The sequence below is a fragment of the Lasiosphaeria miniovina genome (assembly GCF_030549165.1).
Source record: "Lasiosphaeria miniovina strain SMH2392-1A chromosome Unknown B0T26scaffold_3, whole genome shotgun sequence".
NCBI lineage: Eukaryota > Fungi > Ascomycota > Sordariomycetes > Sordariales > Lasiosphaeriaceae > Lasiosphaeria > Lasiosphaeria miniovina.
The window spans coordinates 3,746,274-3,769,129 of NW_026848222.1; the positions used below are offsets into that span (position 1 = coordinate 3,746,274).

General features: G+C 54.6%; 6 protein-coding genes across 6 annotated transcripts; 1 reads left to right on the forward strand and 5 right to left on the reverse strand.

Annotated features, from left to right (window-relative positions):
* Positions 1-1,606: 1,606 nt before the first annotated feature.
* Positions 1,607-3,646, forward strand: B0T26DRAFT_750086 (kinase-like domain-containing protein; the record flags this gene model as incomplete). Its single annotated transcript, XM_060445183.1, has 2 exons — positions 1,607-3,368; positions 3,480-3,646. 2 exons carry the CDS (start codon positions 1,607-1,609, stop codon positions 3,644-3,646), a joined length of 1,929 nt encoding a protein of 642 aa, XP_060298643.1.
* Positions 3,647-4,819: 1,173 nt separating this feature from the next.
* Positions 4,820-7,599, reverse strand: B0T26DRAFT_703707 (transmembrane amino acid transporter protein-domain-containing protein). The gene is made up of 7 exons (XM_060441684.1): positions 6,752-7,599; positions 6,272-6,684; positions 6,075-6,210; positions 5,990-6,014; positions 5,866-5,931; positions 5,410-5,804; positions 4,820-5,301 (listed from the first exon to the last, which is right to left on the reverse strand). Exons 1-7 carry the CDS (start codon positions 7,312-7,314, stop codon positions 5,151-5,153), a joined length of 1,749 nt encoding a protein of 582 aa, XP_060298644.1. The 5' UTR covers positions 7,315-7,599; the 3' UTR covers positions 4,820-5,150.
* Positions 7,452-8,348, reverse strand: B0T26DRAFT_229822 (uncharacterized protein). The gene is made up of 2 exons (XM_060433891.1): positions 8,316-8,348; positions 7,452-8,242 (listed from the first exon to the last, which is right to left on the reverse strand). Exon 2 carries the CDS (start codon positions 8,012-8,014, stop codon positions 7,589-7,591), a length of 426 nt encoding a protein of 141 aa, XP_060298645.1. The 5' UTR covers positions 8,015-8,242; positions 8,316-8,348; the 3' UTR covers positions 7,452-7,588.
* Positions 8,349-9,646: 1,298 nt separating this feature from the next.
* On the reverse strand, positions 9,647-11,971 carry B0T26DRAFT_739855 (uncharacterized protein; the record flags this gene model as incomplete). The annotated part of the gene is made up of 8 exons (XM_060443770.1): positions 9,647-10,521; positions 10,626-10,743; positions 10,912-10,925; positions 10,996-11,059; positions 11,161-11,341; positions 11,414-11,490; positions 11,572-11,776; positions 11,904-11,971. 8 exons carry the CDS (start codon positions 11,969-11,971, stop codon positions 9,647-9,649), a joined length of 1,602 nt encoding a protein of 533 aa, XP_060298646.1.
* Positions 11,972-12,679: 708 nt separating this feature from the next.
* Positions 12,680-14,698, reverse strand: B0T26DRAFT_642651 (Isopropylmalate dehydrogenase-like domain-containing protein; the record flags this gene model as incomplete). The annotated part of the gene is made up of 5 exons (XM_060437465.1): positions 12,680-12,915; positions 13,028-13,754; positions 14,025-14,096; positions 14,452-14,472; positions 14,645-14,698. 5 exons carry the CDS (start codon positions 14,696-14,698, stop codon positions 12,680-12,682), a joined length of 1,110 nt encoding a protein of 369 aa, XP_060298647.1.
* A 1,525-nt stretch (positions 14,699-16,223) lies between these two features.
* B0T26DRAFT_230067 (uncharacterized protein) lies at positions 16,224-19,285 on the reverse strand. The gene is made up of 3 exons (XM_060433892.1): positions 19,076-19,285; positions 16,669-18,939; positions 16,224-16,571 (listed from the first exon to the last, which is right to left on the reverse strand). The coding sequence occupies exons 1-3, from the start codon at positions 19,099-19,101 to the stop codon at positions 16,370-16,372; spliced, it is 2,499 nt and encodes an 832-aa protein (XP_060298648.1). The 5' UTR covers positions 19,102-19,285; the 3' UTR covers positions 16,224-16,369.
* Between the last annotated feature and the right edge of the window lie 3,571 nt (positions 19,286-22,856).

The following is a 22,856-nucleotide window of genomic DNA, read 5'->3' on the forward strand; positions in this document are numbered from 1 at the left end:
GACACGTTGAGTTGCGCCTACCATCTACCTCAACCACCCAGTGCTTGCCCGCCCCGGCTCGACTCGGCGATCCCTGAGCCATTGGCTGCGTTGCCCCCATGCTCTAGAGATGGGGACTGGGCAGGTGCGAGTGACCACTGGGCCCCAGCTCCTGAATTCGATCCATGCCCGATTCGACCGTGGCTGTCGCTCAGCCCACAGCCCACCCTGATGACAGCCGTTTCTGTCGCCTTCCACCTTCTGCTTGCATCTTCTATCTCTTCCCATCCCCATCCGTCCCTTTTGACCTTCCCATCCCCCACCGCCTCTCCTCTGCCACCATCACCACCACCGCTCTCTCGCGCTCGTATAATTCTGCAAGCCGTCGCCGTCGCCGTCGCCCATCTAGACTACTCTTCTCTCTCCTATTTGGTCTTTTTCACTAAAGGCCTCGAACGACAAGCGACTGCCTGTGCAACTGCGGATTGATTGGCTCTGAGCTCCCGGGTCTGTGCCGCTGAACGATAGTCCCGCCATCCTTATCTGTCTCGAGTCCCGCCGCTCAAGCTCGAGCTGCACCCCCAACGCCGATTGTCTTGTCAGAGCCCCTACTTGACAACCGCCGAATCCACACTCAATTTTGGTCATCTGATCCTGTCCGCTGCTGTTTTGTTGAACTCGTCGAGCCGTTGAACACTTGGAGAACTGGGTAGCCGTGGTATCCGTTCCCGCAAACTACCAAACCCGCTCTTTGTTGCCACTACCGACCAGTCTCCTGTTGTGGATCACAGCTCGTCTGCTGAACAAGGGGGTCGAAGAGTCATCTCTTCGTCCACCTGTTCCCTCAAGACAACACCCTTCCCGCATGTTTTCAACTACGATCAGCCAGGTGTTACAATAGCTGCAACTCGTCTCTGATTTGCTGTCTGCCACCTGGTCTCGCTTATCGCCGCCCGCCCGCCGCCCATTGTTTACTTTCCCCCCTCGGTTACTGCAGCAGTCCCCCCGTCGCCTAGCTTCGACGTCGAGTCCGATTCGGTTTCTAGCATTGCCTCGACTCCTGGGTCTAGCATCGATCGAATCTCTCCAACGGTTTGACTGGGCAAGTTACCGTCAACCGCTCGCTATCCCACGGCAGCTTGCTTGACGCCTGCCCTCGAACAACGTCCCCACTCAACAGGACAACCCGTCGATCCGACCTCGATATCGCCCAAATGTCATCATAAAGACCTCTTTTTTGTATCCTTCAGGACTCTTCGTCCGACACTTTCGTGACGACTCTCTCGACAGCCTTTCTTTTGTGTCCGAATATTCAGAATACCCGCCCCATGAGACTCTGACATTGAACGATTTGGAGTTTTGTTTTTCCTTTTTTTGCCGCTTTCCGCCCCTGTACATCTCACTACTATTTCTCGCCTCTCTTTCCGCTCTACGACGATCACATTCAACAACAATCTCGCTCCCCACTACGCAACTTGTCGCTTTTTCCACTGTACGCAAATCGAAAAGTTGTCTCGATAAGACTTGCGCCTCGTCGATATAGACCGGTTTCAGAAAAAAAGGGATCGAGGTTCATCCAGACCTGTATCACCAACTACGAACATATTTGCTTAATTCACTTTCCACAATGGAATGCCTTCGCAACAATTTCAGCAATGGTGTTGTCATCGGCGGCCGGTACCAAACTCTCTCTCCTCTGAACCATGGTTCCTTCGGCATGGTCTTCACGGCCCGGGATCTCCGGACCAACCAGACTGTTGCTATTAAGTGCCTGACCAAGAGGACGGCCGCTAACGACGGATTTTACGACTTCGCCATCGACGACAAGTCGGAGGAGCTCGTGCTGCATCGGCGTCTAGGCTCGCATCCAAACATTGTTAACCTCTTGGACTCGTATGAGACGGACGCTCATATCTATCTCATTTTGGAGTTTTGCCCCCGCGGTGATCTTTACGAGGCCATTCGCATTGGCCATGGCCCTTTGGAGACGGAACACGTCAGGCAGTTCATGTTGGAGCTTATCGATGCTGTTGACTATATGCATGACAAGGGGATCTACCACCGCGACATCAAGCCTGAGAACATTTTTCTCACGCAGTCTGGATCCATGAAGCTGGGTGACTTTGGGCTTGCCACGACCGAGAACTGGACCTACGAGACGACCGTTGGGAGCGATCGGTACATGTCCCCTGAGCAATACGATTCGGCCGGTGCTGGATACTCGCCCGCTCAGGCCGACATTTGGGCCATTGGTGTGTGCCTGCTGAACATCCTCTTCTCGCGGAACCCATTTTCTACTCCGACTGAGTCGGACCCTCTTTTCCTGGATTTCTCGCGTGACAAGCAGTCGCTTTTCGATGTCTTTCCTTCCATGTCTCAGGACACGTATGAAGTCATCGCTCAGTGCATGAGCCTTGACCCCAGGAAGCGATCACTCGCCGGTGCTCGCGACGCCCTGCTCCGTGTCATTAGCTTCACGACGCTCGACGAAGCTCTTGATGACTTCTGCTCTGCAGATCGCCGCGTTGTCGCCAGCGCGAACCGCGAGCCCCTTCGTACGCCCTCCATTCAAAGCCCCCAGACCGATGCGGGAGTGTTTCCTTGGGCGAAGGCCCTTCAAACGAGCCCTCAGAAGCCTATCCGGCAACTCAGTGTCATCGCAGACGACGAGAGCTATTCAGAAGATCTGTTCTCAAAGTCTGGCACGACAACGGATTGGCTCTCGGGCAGCGGTCAGACGCCGTCCATGTCATCCATGCTTGACTCGAGTCTCGGTGCTTCGATGCAGTCTCTGAACATTGGTTCAAGCCTGCGACCGAAGCTGCCGGCGCGGGCCCTTGCCAAGGTTTCTCCGATGGCCGGGTCTCTCCCGATTCATATGTCGAAGACCCGCAACCAGTCCGCAATGTCGTGGGTTTTTGGCCGCAAGGACGCCGTGTCTAAGAGCTGGAGCGATCTTTGGGACGAAGAGGTTGAGGAGGAAGAACAGGCTCAACAGATGCAGAGCTTGAAGGAGATGAACTCCCGGACCTGGAGCCATGAAAGCCAGCCGTCGCCTTCGCCTGCGCCTGCTGATGATGACTACACTCCTCGTCTCGGACTGTCCCCGGCCACCAAGTCAGCCAGCCTTCACGTCGAACAACATGAGATTCCATCGATCGATATGGCGATCGAGTCCCACGATGTTGACGAGGATCTGGCTACCGATGGACTATTCTTCTACGAACCTCCCACGGCCAAGGAGCCCGAACTTCCGACTCGCTACTCTCCACCACCCAAGCGCGGGGACATTGATAGATGGGCTGCTCTTGGAGAACGTCGTCGGGCATACACTGGAAGCTCGTCGCCATCCAAGGCTCCTGATTCAACAGTTCGCCACATGGGCGTCGGTTTCGGATCCACTTCCTTGGATACCGCATCTGGCGTGTTAGAATTTTTTGGCAATACACATCACAACACTTATTTGGTCTCGAACCACTCCCCCCCTCAAACACACACAGTCCACAACGCGAAGTTAAGCACCCCAACCAAGGAGCGCGCCAAGGAGTGCCCTCGGACTAAGGGTCGCGACCGAGATTGGAATTGGAATTTTGACTGGCGCAAGGAGAAGCGCAACGCCTTTGGCGATATCGAGTGGGATGGTGGCTGGCAGGAAACTCACTCGTAGGAGCTGGGTTTCTCGGGTGCTAGCTCACCACTTGTAGTTGGGCTATCGTCCATCATTCACCATTGATGGAACACTGCTGACGTAGGACATGCTGACCCTTGTTTGGTTTCTGTTTTTCTTTTCTTGGTTTTCTTCTTGGGGTTGTGGGATTACCGGTTCACAACGACACTTTTGACATATTCATTTGGTGGTACATAGCATAGCACGGTTTAAAACGAACTAAAGATTAACGGGGAGGGGAGTGTTACAACAGGAAACTGGACACTGGATCGGATTGGATTGATTTCATGGGAGGACAAACACAAGGGTCAGCATTGGTTTACGGGCGGCAGTGGATTGGGGATGACTTAGCCCATCTCGCTTTCTGTGTATTAGATATTCTCCAAATTAGTCTAGAATACCAGAAGTTACCCACTCAAACACTCTTCCAGCCATTTTGATAATTACTTGCTCAGATTGTTGCTCTACAGTTTTCGACAGGCAACTAGTGTCAGAAGTTGGCCTTGTCTTAGAGTCGATAAACCTTTCCTGAGAACTCTGTCGACCGCGTTGTAAATAACCCATTTATCTAGGTTGGATTTAAGCTGGACTTGTTGGTCCTATGATGTACGAGTAGACATAACACACTGTGAAGGTTCGGCCTGATCTGATAGTTGTAATGTCGCAACTTGCTAGGTATGTCTTGTAGTTTATTAAAGTCGGTTATTATGTTGCTATATATTATCAAGGACGTAATGATGGGGGTTCAACCACTTTACTGCCTTATTTATTCATCTTCTAGTAAGTATCGTATTTACAATAAGTTTCTAAACTCGTAAACAAAATGATACTTATTTAATCGTTTTTAGAGAAATCGAGGCAACTGTTAATTTAACTATCACCTGAATCTCCACTCTTCTAAGTTCATGTTCGCAAGCACGGATACGTAAGCTGAGTACCTTGCTTGACTTCCGAGTGTGTTTATTATTTGGCCATTTCATCTCATTTACTTCGTACGTTCGACTAGAACGTATTTGCAATTGGGATCTATGTCTTTATCAACTAGCATGAATTTAGAAAGACAAGAAAAAAGTCTCAACAGCCACTCTACAAGTATGCTACAGAATGTATATATAAAACTGCGCACGCCGGGACAAACAACATAGTACAGTACTTCTTGGTCACCAAACCTCGTTAACTCACAACAACTTTATTGAAAACACTAAAGGTAGGTGTATATGTATGTATATATGCATGCATGCATTCAACCACGCCATATTCCCATGTATACCTGCGCACGCTTTTTTCCTGTTGATCTGGTGCTAGCTAAGTGCGGCCCAACACTACTATTATATACACATAGAAAGAGATCGCAAGAATAGCACAATGCTGACCTCCGCTCGCCATGAATGACCTATAAAGCCCAACCCCAACGACTTCAAACGTCAAGTGCAATGAAGGATGAACAACTAGCCCGCCTCTCTTCCTTTCCTTATCCATCTCTCTCTCACATATTTCCTCACCCCTAAGCACCAATCAGGCTCTTAGGAAGGAAAGCCCAAACAGTCCCGGTGATGGACAGGAGTGTGGAGAGCACCATGACGCTGGTAGCTACCAGCCTTTGCTTGGCTGATATCTCGTGGCTAAACAGCTTCAGATAAAAAGCGATCGGGAGACTAATACGCGAGTGCAAGCGTCAGTGACCGTTCGTATACAATACTTTCCAGGCGGCTATGCTCTACCTAAAGGATATGACTGAAACGTGAGAAGGTGAGAGAGCTTACGTAACACATATTGTGAAGCACAACGCGCTCCCCATAAAAGCCATGATGCTGTCAAACGCCGGGAAGACGATGGAGATGGCAAAGTATACGAATATGGTCAGGACGCGGACGGCGATCTTCATGGTTCCGCGGAAATTCATCGAGCGTCCAACCATGCTCGAACTGTCGGCGAGAGATTGTTGGTGGAGACCTAGCAGGACCTCGATCGTGGACGTGATAGGCCGCGTATTCAGGGGGATCTTGGTCAGTGGGATGATGGCCACGAACATGCACATGAAGAAGGTCAGAGCGCGGGGATAGCTGCTCTCCATGAGTATGTTTGAAGTGATTTCGTCGCGGACGTCATCTCCAAACATCAAAAGCCCAGCAACCGCTGTGGTTGCATCCAGAACGTACTACAAAATCGCCGTTAGGAAACGTCACATTTTTTTTCTTTAGCTGGGGGCAACAGCATACCGTGAACGAAAACGTAATCTTCAATGCCTCCTTGTATCTATACGGATGTCTCATGTCTCGGTAAATCTGAATGAGCGTCAGCACAACTGGCCCAAACTCATGATAGGGAATGCGGGACCCTTACGTTCGGAAACACGCTATGTCCACCCCTTTACACACTGGTTAGTTGAAATGGTCTGAATCCGAGCACTTGGCTGCTAGTCACTAACCAGGGAGACATGAGTAGACCAAACGACAAAGGCAGAGTAAGCCAGTTTGAAGGGAACATGTAGGTCGTGGCTGGTTCAATGAGCGAACCAGGCGAGGTAGGCTTGATAAAGCCGTCCATGAGCAGAATGAGCACAACTGGAGTTTGCAAATTAGCGCTGTGTCCCACTCCCGCGTGTCAGTGTCTGTCAAAACTTACTGCTAAAGCACGAAAAGATACCGATGATGCTAGTGACGCTGAGAAGGCGCAGCGGGAGAAAATTAAGGGGAATTAAGATTAGGGCGCAAATAAACTTCCATCCGGTCACTGACAAGAAGCCGGGGAAGAGTAGATCCAGGGAGTCGGCAAACAGGACAAACAGAGCGACGCAAGCTGCGAGCAGCTCGAGGGTGAAGAGGATGCTGGTGGCTATGCGGGCGTTCCGGCCAAAGGAGATGAAAGCCAAGTCGGAGAAGGTAATCAGACCGGGATCCAGATCCATGCATTTCGCCAGCAGCTCGGCAGTGTAGGCTGTTACCGCCGCACACAGGAACAGGGCGACCATGCCGCAAAGCCAGCCGGCATATTTGATGCCCATAGGCAAGCTCAACAAGCCCACTCCGATCAACACACTAGGCGGAGAGAGAAATCAGCCAATAAGCCCGTAGACGCAGAGAGGCGAACGAATCTAAAACCTACTTGATGGAGTTGAATACTGTCTGGGGGAGTGTGGACTGTCCCTCGACGGCCAAGACGATCTTACCGTCCTGCTCAATCTCTTTAACCAAGATGGGCAGGACCTCGTCATCAGGCACATTGCCCCCAACCTCTTGCTGCTGTCGCCACATGGTCGCGGCCTGGTCCATGGAGGTGCGGCTCATGGTCGAACGTATTGTGCCATAGTCTGCGTACGAGCCGTAGCTACCGACAACGGGAGGAGTGCCCAAGTGAGGAGGGATAGCGAATATGGACTCGGCGGTAGTGGTGTTGCTCCCTACCCGAAAGGCAGTTGGAAGTTCGCTCTCGAGGGCCTTTTGCTCGCGCTCCCGATAACCGCTCGCCTGATGTCGTAGCTGGTGACTGGCACCCGGCTCTGCGCTGTCATCTCGAAAGGGCGGCTCGCTGGGCGGGGAGGACTCGAAGTGCTGTCGCAGAAGAGATGCCCGGGGAGTGGCGGTAGACTGGTCGGCAGCTTCGGGGTCGCTTCTGCCGTATGGGAAAGGGGCCGGGGCAGCGAGGGGAGCTTGGTCGGGCGCGTACATGAACGAGGGGCGTGCGGGGATGACCTCGGTGAATCCGGCTGCGCGCTGCCAACTCCGAGTGAAGGACCTGATGCTGTTTACACCGCCAATGTCTGTGATTGCAGCGAGTCGGTTCGTGACAGATGACCTATAGGGATAGAGTCCGAGTTAGCCACGGCGTTGCCAGCCATATATACCAGTCCTCTTTTCTTCTTTTTTTCTCCCTTTCCAAGAAAAGATGGCCTTTTCCTTGTCCGCAATGGATCAAACAGCGGGTCTCCGTACCTTCTGCGTCTCAACTGGGGCCACTCGCCGCCGTCGCCGTCTCCGTCTCCGTCGCCATCGCCATCTCCCGAGTCGGCGCTTCGGCCGAGCAGAGACTCATTCTCAAACTGGACGCTGCGGCCGCCACCCAGCGACGAGAGACTGCCGCTGCGGCCCGGCGTGGAGGCACCGCGAATATACTGGTCCCATGTCGACGGGTTGTGAGCCTGGTCTCTCGACGCCATTGCCCTGGCTCGCTCGCTGGGAAGAGGTTACGCGAGGAAAATCGCGGTAGGGCAAGGACGAGGGCGGAGGCGGGGGGGAAGAAAATAAAGTCGGACGACGCGCGAGAGGGACAGAGCAGAGGCAGCAGGCAGGCGCAGAGGTGCAAATCGACAAAGAAAAGATGTTGTCTGCTCAAAACTAGTCCCCTCTGGCAGGCTCTGCCTTGCTGCATCCAGGGCCCCGCGGGTTTCCCCCGACGCGGTGGAGAGGACAGGGAAAGACCGGTGCTGGCGCCAAGGCCGAGATGCTAGGGAATCCGATGGGCCAAAAGTGAGTGGACTGCGCTAAGGAGCCAGGGACCCTTGAATCCGTGTGAAAGGGCGAAGAAGAGCTGTATTTTGTTAGCGTTCTGCCTCTTGTCGACCCCTCATTACTGTATATGCGTCATTACTGATGCACCCTGAAACTTAGCTAGGCCTCATCATTGGAAGGCTATAGTGACCGGCTAGAGCGATAGTAAATAAACTCTTTACCGTTATCTCGTACAAAAACATTCGTGGTCGCTCTAGGGGCCCATACACAGATGGGGGGGTAAAATGGAGATGGAGTGATGGATAGTTGAGACACTGAGCAAAAACAAAAACCACTGCCGTCCCTTCAGTCCCTAAAGCTGGTGCTGCTGCTGCTAAGATGATATCTGTAATGGGGGTGCAGAAATGGAAGCGGAACCCATGCACGACATCATCATACTGCCTTGGCTGGTCGCGCTAGCATCAATAAGTGGTGTAAGGACGGAGTCGGTGCGGAGCTAGGAGAGCACCCAACTCCTACTGGAGATGTCCTCGCTCAGTTGCGACAGATTGTGTAGGTAGGCCGCCGCAGAGGACATGCGCTAATGCGAGTAGTAAAAAGAACTGACTGGCCTGTCTCCGAGTGTCTCGTGCCCGCCTGTGTGTCTCTCTGTTTGAAGCATATCCAGTTTGTGCCGACTTCGGAAAGGCAGAGTACCTGGCAGTCGGAGGAAGGGGGCATGGGCCATGCTTATCGAACGTCAGGGAGCATTCAAATCGGGAAAGATAACTGGCCGATACGGCGCGCTAATTGGCCAATGCAGGCCCTTTCTAGCACACTAGGATGGTGGGGAATTGATTTGGTACATGTACCTTCTCTCGTAGTGTCTTCACGATTCAGCGAACTCTCAAACAACTCTTCAGGGAAGAGTAACCCTTGCCAAGTTGGACATATTACGGGATGTTTTGTTTATTTCCCAGGTATCTGTGTAGGCCGAGTAAATTTCGATATCGAGTACTCGTTCTTGTCTAAGTAAGGTACGTGCAGCGTGAATGCACGAAGTACTTTGAACCAATGTCGCATGTCTCCCCCGCACGCCATCTGGCTTGGCTAGCTGGCTGACTGGCTCCCTCCCTCCCTCCCTCTCATGCAACTGTAATGCTGCATTGCAGATCTAGCCGATTCTAACCGTTCGTCTGTTATCTTTGCCTACATGGTGGCGTGCTCTAGACGAAGAGAGCGACAGGAAGATCCGAGAGCTAAGCCATCAAAACCCCCCCTTTTCGTCTGCTTCTCTCCTTTACTTTCTACATGTGTCTATTCCATATGTGCCCCTTAGATAATTCATGAAACAATTTATATAGCCTCGTCCTCAGATACGAACGAATATAAATAAAACTGGGAAAATGGGGTCGAACTCACACCACATCGTAAACCCGAGCAGAAAAAGAAAATGGGGGAACAGAATTTGATCGAAAATTAACATTATACTAAGTTCAAGTAGGTACTCATCCTAGGTATGCAAGGTAGGTAAAGCGGCCGACACCCATCTTCCCCCTGCGGACTGAAATCACTAGTCCTCCAGGTCGATGCTCTCAGCAAACTCGTACACGTTTGGCGTGCCCCCCGACAGGCGGAGCAGCTGCCGCTCGAACGGCCCTAGCGGCTCCTCGACCATGATCCTCTGCTGCGGTGCGTCTTTCTCGGACCCGCAGTACTCCCAGACCCATCTGTAATTCCTGTCCCGCAGCGCAGAGAGCGGCCGTTGCTGGTGGGCAGTTGTCGTTGTCGCTTCTGTGTCTGTCTGCTGCGTTTTGCTGTGGGAAGGGGCTGGGGCGGCGGCAGACGGCAGCTCCCACGTCGTCACCGTGCTGGGGATCGGGTCGCGGTACGCCTCGGTGGTCTTGCGCAGGCGCCAGTTCCCGTCCAGGGCCGGCGCCTTCCAGACGTGGCGGTCGTTGAGCCCCAGGCCCTTGAGCGCCAGGCGCACGCGCACCGAGCCGTGCATGCGCTCGTTGGTATCCTCGAGGAACGCGCGCGTCTCCTCGCCCGTCTCGGGGTCAACCTTCTTGTACATGCCCGGGCTCCGCACGTTGTAGCCCACCACCTTGTTCATGAAGCCCTCGGCGCCGAAGATACCTCCGAGCCCCCACGGCCGCACAGGCGCGTTGCTCCGGTAGATGGGCTCGGCCGCCCAGCGCTTCTTCTCGGGCGCCAGCTTGGCGAACAGCCCACAGCACCCGGCGGTGTCGTTGCTGTCGGGCTCCTCTGACGACGCCACCGCGTCCTCAGACGTGATGGGCGGCGGCGGCTGGTTCGCGAGCTTGATCTCTTCGCCTTGTTCTTCTTCAGCCTTGGAGCGGTAGTGGTGCTCGAGCCGCGTGAATATTCGCGTGATGGTCGCTTCGTCGAATTCGACTCCGATCGAAGCCAGTTGGTCCATCATCCCTGGGGAGTGAGTTTCAAAAATATGTCAGTCCTCATCTTCATAGCTCCCCCATATCCCGCACAAAAGATAAAAAGGAAAAGAATGACAGGGAGGGGCTACTTACATGCGAGAGACATGTTGGCGACGCCGGCATCCTGCCAGCCGCCTCCCACATTACCGTGGTTTCCAGGGAACCAGACCTGGCGGAGCTCGGTAGTGCCTCGGTTCGCCACCGTGCGCTCCTAGATGGTGGGGCTGAACGGAGGCCGGTGTTCGTCTAGGGCTAGGGCGTGGAAGGCGTACTCGATGCGGTCTGACAGGTCCGTGTCGAAGAACTTGAACTCCTTGGTCGAGTGCGGGAGCCCGATCTTGGCCAGCAGCGAGGCGTTGGGTATCCCCAGGCTGCCCACGGTATCCCACACAGCTTTGGTCGCCGCGGCAAGAGTGGTTAGCAATGCAGCCAGTCAGACACTGTAGTCAAAGAAGCGCCATACCGACTGCCTTGACCTTGATCAGGGCCCCGCTGCCAGTGCCCTCATAGACCCGAGTCATTTTTCTCTTTTAGTTGCAAGTATACACGTTAGTGCTGAGACAGAAGACATGAATGGCCGGGTGTCTGTGGCAAGACTTGCCTCGAGAAGCATCTGCCTGTATTTCACTGCGGCATCCTCGCCCCTGGGCTTGTCGTCGAACGGGATGCTCGGGAACGGGTCCTCGTAGTTGGGCGTCTGCCAGTTCTGCATGTCCTTATAGATAGGGTAGAAGAACTCCATGCCCTCGCGAGTAAGTAGCCCGAGCTGCCCAACCATGCCGGCGACGGACCTGACGGTAAACGCACCCCTGATTCGTTAAAAACAGGCGTGTTAGCGAACTATAGCCTGCAGAGTCTCCATCCATGAGAACAAAACTCGCCTGGAAAACCCAACGAGTATGATTTCGTCGCCGTCGCAGTAGTTGGCACAGATGAACGAGTATGCCCCACGGATGTTCTTCTCGGAGTCTCAGTTAGCCACCACCACCGCGAAGTGTCGAGTGTTCACGACTCGGCCACGGTAGTTTGCTTTGCTTGCCTCGGAGATTCCGAGCCCGAAGGCGCCGCCCGACAGGACATCCGACAGGGTACCGCCGGTGCCGACGCCCGAGTGGTATTCGATGATCTGGATAGCCCCGTCGGCACAGGTGCGGCGCAACGAGCGCGATATCCGCGTGACGTTGGACGGCGTCTGCAGCTTTCCCACGGGATTCCAAAACGTTGGCTTCGAGTAGCCCGTATCACTTCGAGGCGAGCCCGTCAGTTCACGCGGATTGAGTTCCCCCGTCCCATCCCCCCCCCCCCCCCACAACATAGCATAGCAACTTATCGACTAGGACTGCCATGACATGGAGGAAAGTGCGAACTTACGAGTTCATCCAGGTGCCATCAGAACAGACTATCAGCCTCTTCTTGACGTTAGGAGAGATAGAAGACATAATTGACAGTGCCGGGAGAAATTAATGCTCTGCAGTGGCGGTGCGATAAGTATATTGACCGCCTGGCGAAGTTGTGGCGTGTCGGGCAGTCTGTGTTGGTTACGGACCAGGTGGAAAGGAAGACGACTCAGCGAAAATGCGCAGACGGTGACCAACTTGCTCGAGCGGGAGGTGGCACGCACGGGGGTTCATGGGAAGCTGTGGCTACCATAGCGACTGAAACTGCCAGTGTCACCCAGGAGCGAGGCGATGGAAGGCACTGACTGGGCAAAGGGGATCCGGGCGTGCCTTCAACAACTCGACCATAAACACGCCTTCCCAAATCAGGATAATCTCTTTTCTTCTTCTTTTGTCTACCAATTCGGCCCGCAGCCTGTCGAGAGTGACGACACGCAACCTCCTTTTGCCCAGCACGACGTCCATTTTACTTTTGCCTCCGCGTAGTCTCGGCTTATAATTTTTGGCCTTGTCACAACGACAGTGCCCATCCGTACAAGCGGCTCACTCGAGCCCTCGATTGAAAAGGGTTGGGACGTAATACACATGGCGGGCCATGCCATTCATATCATCCAGTAACAACAGTAAAAAGCGACAGCACTGTCCACAGCCCCAGCCGGCCGCCCTGGACAGGAGTGGGGGAAAGAAAGCCGAAAAGAAAGATCATCGAAATAAAAGACGTCGGGAGGAAAGATTATCATCTATCTCCTATCATGCCTTGAGGATCTTCTCCAGCTCGGCGATAATCGCGTCACCCATCTCGACAGTGCCGGCGGATCCTCCGAGATCTTTGGTCAGCATGCCGCTGTCAATGGCGGCCTTGACTGCAGCCTCGACGGCGTCAGCCTCCTTGGGCAGGTTAAGCGAGTACCGGAGCATCATGGCGACCGAGAGGATGGTGCCCACAGGGTTGACGATGCCTTTGCCCGAAATGTCCGGGGCGGAGCCTGAGACGAATAATGAGTTTGCTAATCTTCGTGTGACCACCCCTTTTCGCAAACAAGGTGCAGAACATAGACATATTTACTGAGCCAAAAAAAAAAAAAAAAAAGGACTCACCGTGGATAGGCTCATAGATGCCGTTGCACTTGCCCTTGCCGTCGGGAATACCGCCTAAGCTGGCGCTCGGCAGCAGACCGATGCTTCCCGGGATGACAGAGGCCTCGTCGCTGATAATATCGCCAAACAGGTTGCTCGTCATGACGACGCCGTTCAGGGCTCGGGGGTTCTTAATCATCAACATGGCGGCACTGTCGATGAGGTGGTGGCCGAGCTGGAGCTGGGGGAACTCCTTGGCAAAGACCTCGGTCACAACCTTGCGCCACAGCCGGCTCGTGGCCAAGACGTTGGCCTTGTCGAGACTCCACACCTTGGCGGGCGGGTTGCTGGCTAGGGCGAGGAAGCCGGAGAGGCGGGCGATGCGCTCGATTTCGGGGCGCGTGTAGGGCTCCGTGTCGCACGCATAGCCGGATCCGTCGTCCTCGACGCGGTCGCCAAAGTAGATGCCGCCCGTCAGCTCACGCACGACAACGAAGTCGGTGCCGCGGCAGACTTCAGCCTTGAGCGGCGAGCGGTCGACAAGGGACTCGGAAGCGAAGCTGCAAGGGCGAAGGTTGCCGTAGGTGCCTAGCTCCTTGCGCAGCTTGAGGATTCCTTGCTCCGGGCGCACTGGCGACGAGGGGCCCCATTCCGGTCCACCGATAGCGCCGAGAAGAATGGCGTCGGCGGCCTTGGCAGCCGAGAGGGCCTCGTCTGTCAGGGCATCCTTGTGTACGTCGATGGAGGCCTGTTCGTCGGACGGAAGGCAAAGAAGGTCAGCTACGGGGTGCTAAGTTTGCGGACTGTCGTCGCTTTCGCTTGTATATATCGAAGCAAAGCCCCCGTCCTCGTGCAACGTTGCCAGAGGCACACAAGTGGTACAGTGATCTTGATACAACCCTTGACTGTTTTTTTTTTTTTCCTTCTCTGCGAAGAAGGATAACTAGAGAAGCCGGGGAACAGCAACAGCTCGACAGCAACAACTCGACAGGCGCGGGAAAACAATGGCACAACTTACACCGCCCAAGAGATGCTCCTGGAGATTGAACTTTCCGGCCGATGGGCTGTGAATCTCGATGGATTTGAGGACCTGATGCAGTCACATTTCCCAGGTTAGTTCAGCTAGTTCTGATAATCTCTCTCAGTTCTCTGTGATGAAGCCGCTAGGCCCCTTTTCCGCATGCCGCCGCTGTGCGTAGTATCATTACCGCACCACCACGCACCCACGCATGGGCACGTGATGTGGGGTGAAGGTAGCAAGCAGCTTGTCTCGTCGTCTCTGCGTTTGCGGTTTCCCTCGATTGGCTGGCTGGCTTGCCCTGCCTTGCCCAGGCAATGCTCATGTCATGCCCGTACTGTGCGGGGCGCACAATTTGGGGGGGGAGCAGCAGCAGAGAAAGAGAGAGGGAGAAGGAAGCAGGAAGCAGCATTTCAGAAAGTCGCACCTTGATCGCCTCGGCCACAACCTGTTGGCAAAGCCCAAAGAAAAAGTTGTTAGTTTTACGGCACACACGCCCGAGAAGTCGGAGATGGGCGCAGCAGCCGGAGCAGAACACGAGCCCCCAATCAATTGGAAGCCGGCAATGTGTCTCTCCGTTTACAACCCTCAACCTGCCTGTGTAAATGGGGGAAACTTACCTCGGGACCGCAGTGGTCGCCCCCGAAGACGACAATGTTATGTGTCGTCGCCATTTTTTGTCTCTTTTCTTGCTTCAACTTGTTCCGGATTGTTTGCAACTCGACGAGACTGACTTGGGCCGGGTTCGGATGGAGGTTGTGCTTGCTCTGGAGGGGTTGGCGAGGGCGCGGGTACGGAGGAGGAGGAGGAGGAGGGGCTCCGTAAGGTAAGGTAGAGAAGCTTGAAAGGGGAGGAAAAGGTAAGTAACTCAATTAATCTTGCCTGCCCGCCGAAATAGGAAAAGAAATGTCCTTCTCTCTAAAAAAAAACAGAATAGATAGGAGGTATACCAAAAAGAACAAAAAGATGAAAGGAAAAGAGAATAAGCAGGGCGTTGCGCGCCCATAGATACATACATATACATACACACATATACACTCAAGACACACCACATCCGCAGCCCGCAACCCGCTTCTCTCTCTCGCTTTCAAGCATTTTGGGTTTCCTGGCCCAGGGCGCCCCCACTCTCTCACCAGCTCAAGCTACCCCGCCTTCCGAGATCGGCGGGGGATCGGGGGAATCGGGGGGCTCGGCCCCGCGACATCATCAGTTTTTTTTCCTCTTCCCCGACCGTTTCCGGGGTAAAAGAAAGAGAATCGTCCCGTGTGGGTGTGCGTATGCGTGTGCGTGTATATGCGTGTGTATACAAGCACGAGTAGGTGGCCTCTTTTTGCACACAAGACACAGATAAACACCTACCACTAAGATAGGTACGATACTCCCTGGGTAACTCTGCCTCACACAATGCAATTCAACTCCGGCGTCCCCTCAGACCGGACACCCAACCAACCCGCCTCCCACCCGGGGGCCGCAGCCTCGGTCGCACAAGCGGTCTTATCGTGCATTTGGGAAAGGACACACCTGAACCTCTCGGGCCGGGGCCTGGAGATATAATACCCAACGTAACCAAGGTAAGGTATGGGCAACATGAGAAGAGGATTAAGAGAAGGACAAAAGAAGACGAAACATGTAACGCAGCACAATTATAGATATAGTTCGTCCAAGACACACTGGCGCAACATGAGACGCTGTGTATGTATTTCTGTATACCCTCCTACCTAACCCACCTTCAGATAGCTACCCAGCTAAGTGATAAGGTGGGCAGGCAGTTGGAGACTTGGGTAGGTACAGGGAGATTGATCTTCCAGTCAGCCACCCACGTACTGCACAGGTACTTACCAGCATGCAGAGTAGCAATGGCCCCGGGTTCGATTATTATAGATTGATTCCTAAGACATGGATGATCGGGTATCATACGGATTTGCGGAATCTCTTCCTCGCAAAACACAAAATGTACCTTGGGTATGGTAAGCTAGGCGATCGGTGTGTACCTCTCCCTCTTTCCAGCTTTGTGCGCATCCGGTTTGCTTCTCCTTCCAAATTGTCAAGGTAGCTAGGCAGATTGGCGGTGGGGAGCCAAACCCAGTGACAGGTCGTTTCCAGAAGAGAAATCCAACCAAAGTAAAAATAAAATAAAAACAACAGAAGAGATCGCTTGCGGTTTTTGTCTTTCCCCTTTCATTTCATATCCAAAAGGTCATAGTCATTACATTCGCGCGGCCTGGGCTGGTTTGTTCCCTAAACAACTGCAACTCAAGGTCGTCGACACCAAAACCCTGAAACAACTGGCACGCCGGAACTGGCGTGATTTAGCTCCGAGCCAAAAGACGACAAGTTTGATCATCTCAGCGGAAGGATTTGAACGACTTGTGTGCGAGCGGCGAACGGGGCCCTATTGCCCCTCCCGAAATGCGGCCGGTGTCTCGGATCCGGCCTCCGCGCATGTTGGGCGTGTTTGCGCAGTACGCACAGATGTAGATCGAAGGCATCATCCGTTCCGAGGGAATGTTTACGCACTGTCCGTGACTCCACATCTCACATGATTCGCTATGAATTGGGTTCACCAGTCAGCGAGCCTGGCCTGGCCTAGGAGGGGTGGGGGAGAAGAAGCTACTCGATAGCCGAGAGGCAATGGGATTCCTACCATTGAACCATGAGGTCGTTCTCCCAGTCGGTTTCAGACCGGTTGCACACGCAGTGGAAGCCGCGCGTTCTCGAATCCGTCGACGGCGTAGGCAGGCTCGCCTCAGTCACGGCGGTTGGCGAAACGTTGTTATTATGCCCCCTAGCAAAGCTGGCAGCGAACCCGGCCGTCCCGCGGCCGCCAGCGGCAAACGAGTTCGCCTTGGATGTCGACAGCTGTCTTTGCCGGCTTTCGCGCAGCTTCCGCAGCTCGCTCGCCGCGTCCCCCGACGGCTTGGCGGTCGGGGTCACGTCGTTCAGCACCGTCTCCCCATCGCTGTCGCCACCGCCCTGAGACGCTCTCCGAAAGGTCGTGTATGACGTAGTACTGCGGTCGCTGACGCTCCGCTGTGGGTAGTGGAACGGATGGACTGTGGTTGGCTTCCGCGGGTCGGGTAGCGCAAACGATGTGTTCCTACTGGGAATGATTATTGGCTCGTCGTCTGTCGATGAATCGTCGTCGTCTTCGGACGAGCCCCATTGTCGACGTCGCAACAGAGGCTGTGCACTGTGCCGCTTGCGAATCGAAAGAGGCGGCTCGTCATCTACGATTATCGTCGTCTCCACACGGGCTCGCCCGTTGGAATCGATAGTGAATTTTGCCTGAGTCCTTGTCCGTGGGCCGACCGTCTCCGGGATTGACGACAAGCTCGATAACCGCTGGTGGTGATTACTCTTAAGTGGTGAGATTCTCCCGTTCGGTCTACTTGACTGCACTACGACTGGCCGGTTGGTGCCGCCATTGGAAAGGATTGGCGGCTGCTGCTGCTGCTGCTGTGGTTGTGACTGCGACTGTGGCTGAGGTTGTGGCTGCGGTTGTGACTGTGCTTGTGACCGCGGCCGGGGCGCCGGCGCTAAAGTTGGCAGTATTGGTCGCCCTGTTTGCTTCTTTCCCCGGTTCTCACTGAAGCTACGAGAGAGTCCCGGACGGCCCGACGACTTGACCGGAGAAGTGGCAGGGGCCTGATTCTGTCTACTAGGGTCCAGCTCCTTCTCGCTGGCCGACCGCCGAAGCTCGTTGCGCGCGGGGGCCTTTGCGAGGGCCGGCCCTCGACCACTTACCCGGGTTTCTTGAGAGGGCATCGGGGCGGGTGCGTTCTGCGTTTGCATAACAGCGTTGAAGGAAGACGTATCCATGCTTGAAGACGGAGGGCGGCTGAAGATGAGTCCGGGATTCACCACTCCACCGCCAACACCAATGCCAAAGGGGTCATCCATTTGCGTCGCGTAAGACGCTGCAAACATTTGCTGCTCGGCCGACGACGCCTGGAGAGTCTGCATGGGCGCTTGAGACCCTAGAGGAACGCTGTGTACCTGAGATTGGTGAGAGCCGAGTGGGAGGCTGTGACCTTCAATACCTTGCCCATGCTGGCCAGGGATACCTGCTGCGTGCTGCAGCATTTGATTGGCCCTTCCCCAGTCGGCTGCACTCGGTGGTTGATGCGAAGCATGTTGAGCCCGAAAAACGCCAGCTCCATTTGAGTTGAAGTCTATATCCATACCTCCCATGCCGGCATCGGGGTTCCAAAAGGACTGCTGGGCGCCAAATGCCGGGGCCGTCGCCGGGGCCGAGAGCGGGTATCCGAACACGTCGGTGGGCGTGGTCACGTAGCCATCCATGCCCCCGTGGTGGTTCGTACCCATGAAATCTGGCTGGCCGAAGCCCTGATCATTTTGCATGGCGTTGTCCGTGTCGAGCTTGGCCACGAGGTTGCGCTCGCCCTTGCGGGCCGAAGGGGGTGGTGTTGCGGTTTGGCCGTGGGAATCCCGGGTGGCCTTGGCGCGGCGGGCCTTTTTTGCACTCCTTCCCTGGGAATCGGGTCGCTGTTCGGGGGCCGGGGAGCGATTAAACAAGGGAGTGTCCAAGGTGGCCGGCGACGACTGCAGTCTCTGCGAAGGGTCGACGGGCGGAAGGTTGGGATTCGGCGAGAAGTGGTTCACATGGGAAGCAATCTCTGCGGCAATTCCTCCAGCAGACAGCGGGCGTTTCTGGCCCGAACCCAGGGTATAGGGGGATGTTGGGCCAAAGTCGGCAAACGATCCCTGGGAGCCTCTGAGGTTCCCCGGAGTTGTGTTGAAGACGGAATATTCTTCGGCAAATCGAGGCGTCCAGCCGTTTGACTCGTCAAACTGGCCCTGGTTGGTCTTTGGCGTCTCGAAAATGGGGCTCGGTAAGATGGTAGATGTCGGAGTTTGTTTAGGCGTGGGCGGCTGAGCGTTTGGATCTCCAAAGCTGTGGGAAACACGATGATCAGCAATTGTAGAAGAAAAAAAATGGGCTGCCGCTCAAGGGAGTCCGGGGCTTCTGCGGCACGCACGCAGCTGACGGAGGGGAAAGGGATGCGGGTGCGAGGAACGGAACGAATTACCTGGAAGCCGGCTGATCCCCGCTCATAGCAGATTAGATGCCGTATCATACATAGAGAACCCAAGCTGGATAATGGCACTGCGCAGGCGATGTTGGGTGGTTTTTTTTCTTCTTTTTTTTGTTTAACAAAAAAAGAGATGTTCAAAATCCCCAAACATACGTCGAGAGCCGCAGCAACCTAGCAGGTCGGGGGCAGGGCGGTCGAAGACTGTAGCCACGGGAGCCACAAAAAAGGCGAGTGGCTCATGAAATGTTTCAGTCGCCCTAGGGAAAGTGTTCCTAGCTCGGGCACCTTTTGCTCATTACTCTTAAAGCTCGTCGTCATTCGTTCGTAGCAGCAGCAAACATTAATAAGCTAGAGGGAGCAGTGCGGTAGTTAGCAGGCAGCATCAGCGAGAGGCTGTCATGCGCAAATAGTGAAGAGCGAAAAGCAAGGGAAGAGAAGGGGAGCTAACCACCAGACAAAAATCCAAGGTCCCAAGAGAGAGACTAGGACTAGGAAACGAAGAAAAGGTCGTGAATTGCGGAAATGATCAGGGCAAAAAAAAAAAAAATATGGCAGTTAAAGTTCCCGCGAGGGGGTAAAGAGCGAATATAGGTACTTGTTGCTAGCTTTCCTTTTCCTGGCTGGCGCTGGGGGCTGAAAAGACGGTTTGCCATGCCGGGGGGGGGGGGGGGGGTGGGAGGAAGCTGCTCCAGTACGGTCTGTGCTCCTCAGCACTACTGCGTCGAAGTGGAAGCGCTGCTGTAGGCGTAGCACGGTTCCTCCCTGCTTGATGTCTGCCTCGATAGCGGATCGACGTCCAATGCAGCCACCAGAGACACCAGAGACAGCGCTGTCGGTTACGAGAAGGGTAATATGTCGCAGGACACGGGCTGGCCTTCAAGCAGTCGAGCACGGCGGCAAAAGACGGACAACAAAAACGTTTAAACTAGCGGCAGCACGAGATCAAGTTTCCTTAGACCGTGTACAAGGTCTGACCAAGGGGCGGCTAATATAAGCCACGACCGCTTCCCGGAGGGTAGGCTGGTTCACCAGCCGTCGTTTGCGGACTGACTGGACCAGCCGTATAAAACCGACCGACGGGACCTAGCTTGGGCCCTCGACTGTCTTCCTGTCCCTACCTTACTTATGTTTGTTTGTAAAGGAGAGACGCCCGGGTTCGGGTGGGCAAGTTATCATACGCAGTATACCCCTCTGCTCCGTATCGCCTGTGATTATCAGTTGATAGAGAGAGCAACGACAGGAGAGGCGGATACCCAATTCGATGACACGGTAGCTTGTTGCAAATGGTGTTACTTCGTACAGCCAAGTGTAGGTTCCATATTACGCCAGGCGAGAGAGAGCCTTTCCAGGTTGCTTGACCGTGTTGACGCAGGAGCGCCCCCCTTTTACCCCTTACGTCGCCCAAAGTCCTGCCCGGTTTCTATACGCTTTAGAAGTAGAGAGAAAACGCCCATGCCGAAGGCAGCTAAGGTAGCTAGGTTGGCCCGCTGCGTAGGTTGCGTTGCGTCGCGTTGCGTTGCGCGCACTCGCCCGTCAACGCCCATATAGTGTCCGGCTGCTGCTGGGCAATGGCACACACATGCGGAAGCCCAGCCTGGAGACACCTTGGGATTTACTCCACCCGGCCTCGCTCGGAATGCGCCTTATTAGGCTCTCTTTCGCCCACGCATCGGGTGGCCCTGACTTATTAGCTCTTCCCGTTTGGAAGCTGAGCATGCAACGGCACTGGTAGACCGGCTGTGTTCCAAGCCATCTTCTTGAGCTAGAAAGGTACTGTAGGGTAGCCTGTGGCTCTAGCACAAAGGAGCCAGAGGCTTGCTGCGCTACAGCACAAGGCCGAGACACCGCATCGAGCCCGTGGGGAACTTGCATGTGTCCAAATTAAAGAGGCGGTGATGTCAGCACCTCGGTCGGGGTTTGACCTTCTTGCCTGCACACCCAGATTCATTTGCTGCTGCTGCACGCTGCACGTTGTCTTGAGAGGAGACGTGAAGGTCAAGGTGAAGGTGCTCCTGCATGAGGAAGAAAAGGACTCGCACAGCCTCGGGTGAGCAGAGAGCTTGTCGAATAGAGAGAATGCCGAGGGGGAAAATGCCGTCAACAAGCCCAAATCATTGGCTCTCCGTCCCGCCAGTGCCTGAGAAAGCAACATGCACAATGGATGAGTCAAAGGCCCCTGCGGCAACAGTGGAGGGAGCTCTAGAAAGGCAGCGGCGACAGCTCAGTGGAGGGCCAAGCATTCTGAAAGGCAAGAAGCCCCGCGGTCGGGCGGGGTCCCGCATCGTTCCCTGGGTTGCTCCTTCTCCCTCTCTCCACTAGTTAGGTGCTGTTACAGTACCTACTAAAGAAAGCTATCGACGGAGTCCGGCGTTGCTCTGACCTCCTCTTCAGCGGGTGGTTCTGTAACCGTCATTTCCTTACCACTGATGTATGTAAGATGGCTAATTCCGGTTTCGATTGCCATATCGGGGACTGGCGTCCCACCGAGACTTAAGTTTCCGTTGAACTGTAGACGGCCGATGAGCCAGAACCGTGAAAGTTGCCCTGCCTGGGCTGCCCGGTACCTGACTTATTACGCTAGCCGGTGCTCGACTGAAGAGCCAGCCGTCGAGTTACTGATCACGGCAACAACATATATGTAGCATTTACTATGTTGCGGATGATGCTAACTCGTTGGCGGCACGGAGCCAGACAGAGTCTTGTCTTGTCAAGACAGTTGCGAGAGGCCCTATCCAGAACGTTTGCATTGCTCCAGCGACTCTTTCCTGCTGCTGCGAGACCCCCCTGGCTCAATTCAATAAAGTTCAACACTGAAATTGTTTCGTGTCCGAACTGCCGCGCCCGCCACATCAAGCCGTGGCCTTATTTTATTGCGTCTTCCCCTATAAGTCATAACGTGCGTATTGGCATCCGTGGAAACCAGGGAAGATAGAGCCGTCTTTTTCAGAAGCACGAATAAGGTATGCAGCTTACGCCTTGCAGGATGCTCGGCGTCTGCGTGGAGTGATCCTCTCTGTGGACAGTTGTAACCCCAAAAGGGGCGTGCATCGCAGCTCAGCAAATCGCTCTGCTTCCAGCCCACCGGGGCCCAACTCCCTGGCTCCTCGTGTTCTGCCTGTCCTGTATGTAGGTACGGAGCAGCTACATAGCTGCCCAATATCCCGTGCAGAAGGCGGAAATTGAGATGACGGCTGGCAGTTGTGGATTTGCTCTTTTGAAGCTTTTAGTTCGCTCTCGCCGGGTCCGTGATGCTGACCGACACCGACAGAAGAGGCGCGGTGACGTGTCCAAGGTCCTTGGGCGGCCTGTTCCGCAGTCTAATAACCTAATGATTGCAAATCCGATCGCTGCCGACTTGGAACCCCACGGTTGAGGAAGGTGGTTGCAAGCCGGGAACGGGAATGCTATGAGATTGAGCTGACCTGTCGCTATCATCCGGTTCCTGCGTCAAAGCCATGTACTGATGTCGCACAGGATCCCTTTAAATATTGGCGCCGCTTGTGCATGGCATGGCAAGCGCCGAGGTATCTACTCGGGGTCGGAAATCTGAGCTTCGCTTTGAATACGCATCATGTAACTGATGCAGGCAGTTGAGGCGTTACAGCAAAGGTATTCCGTAGCTCATGCGAGGTTGAACTTTGAAGTTCCCATGGTTCCCTATCTGCAACGAGGTTTCGGTAACATTTCCCCAACCTGCAGGCGTTTTCATTACCAAACTCAACAGTCTCGGCCGCCTTGCCAAGGGGAGCCGACCAGAAGCCGATCCGAAAGTCTG

Coding starts and splice junctions, on each gene's coding strand:
- B0T26DRAFT_703707 (XM_060441684.1), bottom strand. CDS start 7,314: ATGTACGCGCCCGACCAAGCTCCCCTCGCTGCCCCGGCCCCTTTCCCA. Junction 6,685..6,751: donor ACAGTATTCAACTCCATCAA/GTAGGTTTTAGA, acceptor CTCTCCGCCTAG/TGTGTTGATCGGAGTGGGCT. Junction 5,932..5,989: donor GACATAGCGTGTTTCCGAAC/GTAAGGGTCCCG, acceptor ACGCTCATTCAG/ATTTACCGAGACATGAGACA.
- B0T26DRAFT_230067 (XM_060433892.1), bottom strand. CDS start 19,101: ATGAGCGGGGATCAGCCGGCTTCCAG. Junction 18,940..19,075: donor GGGGATCAGCCGGCTTCCAG/GTAATTCGTTCC, acceptor TGTTTCCCACAG/CTTTGGAGATCCAAACGCTC. Junction 16,572..16,668: donor AACGACCTCATGGTTCAATG/GTAGGAATCCCA, acceptor CCCAATTCATAG/CGAATCATGTGAGATGTGGA.
- B0T26DRAFT_229822 (XM_060433891.1), bottom strand. CDS start 8,014: ATGCAGCAAGGCAGAGCCTGCCAGAGGGGACTAGTTTTGAGCAGACAA.